This window comes from Scardinius erythrophthalmus, assembly GCF_964197995.2.
Source record: "Scardinius erythrophthalmus genome assembly, chromosome: 2".
Taxonomy (NCBI): Eukaryota; Metazoa; Chordata; class Actinopteri; order Cypriniformes; family Leuciscidae; genus Scardinius; species Scardinius erythrophthalmus.
In genome coordinates this window covers 33,790,060-33,792,837 of record NC_138222.1, presented here as the reverse complement: position 1 = coordinate 33,792,837, position 2,778 = coordinate 33,790,060, and the positions used below count along the sequence as shown (strand labels likewise).

Sequence of the window (2,778 nt, the reverse complement as noted above, 5' to 3'; positions counted from 1 at the left end):
CGCGGTGCCGCGGGCGCGATTGCCGTCAGTCCGCCTGCTAGTTACAGATAATATCCTGTGTACTGTTAATGTCGTGGCAGGGCAATAATGTTAACGTTAGTCAATAACTCTTTTCAGCAAGCGATAGTCCTTCTGTTTTTGAGTGTGTTGCTGCTGTTTGTGCTAAGCGCCCTGCTCTGGCAAGTTCAATGTGATGTTATCTACATGCTGATGCACCCAAATGAGCTAGTGGCTAACGTTAGCAGTTACGTTAACTTTTACTCAAACAAAGTTAAGGTTATGGACATAATAGTTACCGAATGAACTATGCAAGTTTTTATTAAACCCTTTACAAACGTCTTTTCATTATAGGTTTAAGTGGAAGGAGTGCAGTGAGCATCCCCAAAATCAAGGTGACTCAAATGTTAATTTAGTCTGTAACTATTTTTCACCATTTCTTTTATTTGGAGCCTAATTCATTAGCATCAATCAAACGTCTCTTAAAAATTAAATCTCTTGCTGTCTGTTTTTGTGTGCATGTGCAGACCTACATTGTCACCAGAGAGCAACTTTATCGGTAAGTTACATTCACTTGAAATTCTGTATCATTAATTTGTCATTAAAGAGGTTGATTGCATAATTTGACTGGTTTCATATTGATTGTTTTATCTGTGCAGGTGAAGGACTTCTTGGGGAAATGGCCGGCTCTTCGGATTGAATCACAGGTAAAACAGACTCACTTCTCTTTTCTGCCACTCTTCACACATATTTCACTGCCAAATTTTTAATATGTATCACATTCAAATGGAACAGCAAATGCCACTATTCACTGTGTGTAAGAACTATCACTTTGCATGTGACCATGTTGCTCAACAATGTATTTTAACGGAACATGTTGCATCACAAATGTGTTTTCTGTTGCAAATCGAGTATTAGTCTTTTTATATAATTATTTTTGTTTGTTTTTGTAGCTTTGTGCTGAGTTCCAACGCATCACAAACGTCAACATAAGGAACCAGTTCTATGCTGTGCTTGACCAACACACACCTGCACTGGTGGCCTTGTATAGGCAGAAGGCGGCACGAACCGGTAAGATATCAGAGGCGCTGAGTGACATCTTAAAGACTTATGAACTGATATGTTTTGTCTCTTATGTTTACTGTGATGGCCAACTTATTCAAACTGAAAATTCACTTTTGAGGTTCTTGCAGATTGTGAATCCATTTAAACGCTTTTTAATTTCAAACTTTACAGGAACCCGTAAAGCGCCTCCATAATTCAGAGAACAACCCACACAAATACGATCCACAAACCGGGTAAGACTGCGTATTGTATACTGTAAATGTTAGTTTAATCTACCACTATATGGATTTGAAATACTAAAACTGAATTTCATTAATGATGCCTGCAACTTTTTCCCCCAGAATAAATTCATCACATAACCTGGCTGTGACCACTTATCTCTTCAAAGAATTAAGGACAACTTTTACAGACGTTGACCCTGAATGTGCAAAAGGTAATCTTAAAGATGTTGTAATCATTTTAATGTCCTCTGTTTTACTTAGTTTTATTGGCATTACATTTATTTATGATTTATTTAACAGGTTGCAAGACGTATTTTGAGACTTTGCGGAGGAAGTATTCTTTGGCTCAGCCTGAAAAGGCCAAGAAAAGAAACACTATGAAGAACACTGCAAAGAACCGTCAAAGAAAGAGACGGGTAAGTTAAGAAACTGGTTAAGCAGTTGTTGTTTTTTTCTTCTTCAGAATGTAACTGTCCTCCTCTCTGTGTTTTAGTGGTTAAATTACTGTCATGTTTTGCAGTTGCTGGAGACCATGTCCAGTGTTGTACAAACCCAACACATAAAGGGAACTGTGGAAGACTGCAACAATAGAACTGATGTCTGATGAAGATGCTATTGTTGATGGAAGGCCAGTGTGGATGCTGAGGTCTCCACCAAACAGAACCACAGAGTTATCTGCTCTCTGCCAGGTACTACAAACCAGACTAGAGGCTGACCCACGCTACGTCACACCACCAGTGCATCATGGCAGTTTGAAAAAATTAATATTTACATATATACACTTTAATTTCTATATTTATTTATTGATTTTAAATTGTTTTATATTTGTATACTTTGTATATTTGTTCCTTTTTGATGTGCATGTTGCTGATCTCCACGTTTTGTATTTTATTCCTTTACACCTTTAACATTTCTTTTTCCCCATTCATTTTAATGTATGTTTATAATGTTCATGTTATATTTGTTTTTGTTCCTTTAAATTTTCATCCCCTCAAATATTTTTGTTCCCCCATTCCTTTTTAATGCTTGTTTATAATGCTCTTTGTAATGTTTTATTTACCTTAATAAAAATGTCAGACTTTCTCATTGTTCTTTGTGTGTGTTTTTAAAATTATATTTGAATGTATTAAAATTGGGGTAAGGGGGGTTTAGTGTATACTGAGCAATATCTGCATAGCTGGCCTATAACCAATCAAATCACTGTGCGAAAAGGCCTAGGGTGGGTTATGTTCTAAAAGTAACCAATCAAATCACTTTCCTGGGTTTTCAATGTATCCTGTCCTCCAATAGTGGTCTGGGTAATGGGAGTGGTTTTAAAAGAAAAGGACCAATAGGGGGGGAAGGCCAAAAGGTGCACAAAGGTGTGAAAATGTTCTCTTGAAAAAACCTTTGAGGGATTACTTGCCATGGCAACAAATGGCTGTAGCACGGGAGTATACGTCCACAACATACATCCGATTTGGTATCATTTCGGATGTATACGGATATATACAGA

General features: G+C 37.1%; 1 protein-coding gene across 1 annotated transcript; it reads left to right on the top strand.

Annotated features, from left to right (window-relative positions):
• Positions 1-966: 966 nt before the first annotated feature.
• On the top strand, positions 967-1,903 carry LOC308706021 (uncharacterized protein). The gene is made up of 5 exons (XM_081391405.1): positions 967-1,068; positions 1,234-1,295; positions 1,404-1,495; positions 1,584-1,699; positions 1,804-1,903. Exons 1-5 carry the CDS (start codon positions 1,003-1,005, stop codon positions 1,885-1,887), a joined length of 420 nt encoding a protein of 139 aa, XP_081247531.1. The 5' UTR covers positions 967-1,002; the 3' UTR covers positions 1,888-1,903.
• The last annotated feature ends 875 nt before the right edge of the window (positions 1,904-2,778 follow it).

What these genes read in the sequence shown, in the direction of transcription:
- LOC308706021 (XM_081391405.1), top strand. Translation starts at nt 1,003, where the DNA reads ATGCTGTGCTTGACCAACACACACCTGCACTGGTGGCCTTGTATAGGC. An exon ending in GCAGAAGGCGGCACGAACCG is followed by an intron (nt 1,069 to 1,233) that starts GTAAGATATCAG and finishes CAAACTTTACAG; the next exon opens with GAACCCGTAAAGCGCCTCCA. An exon ending in AAATACGATCCACAAACCGG is followed by an intron (nt 1,296 to 1,403) that starts GTAAGACTGCGT and finishes TTTTTCCCCCAG; the next exon opens with AATAAATTCATCACATAACC.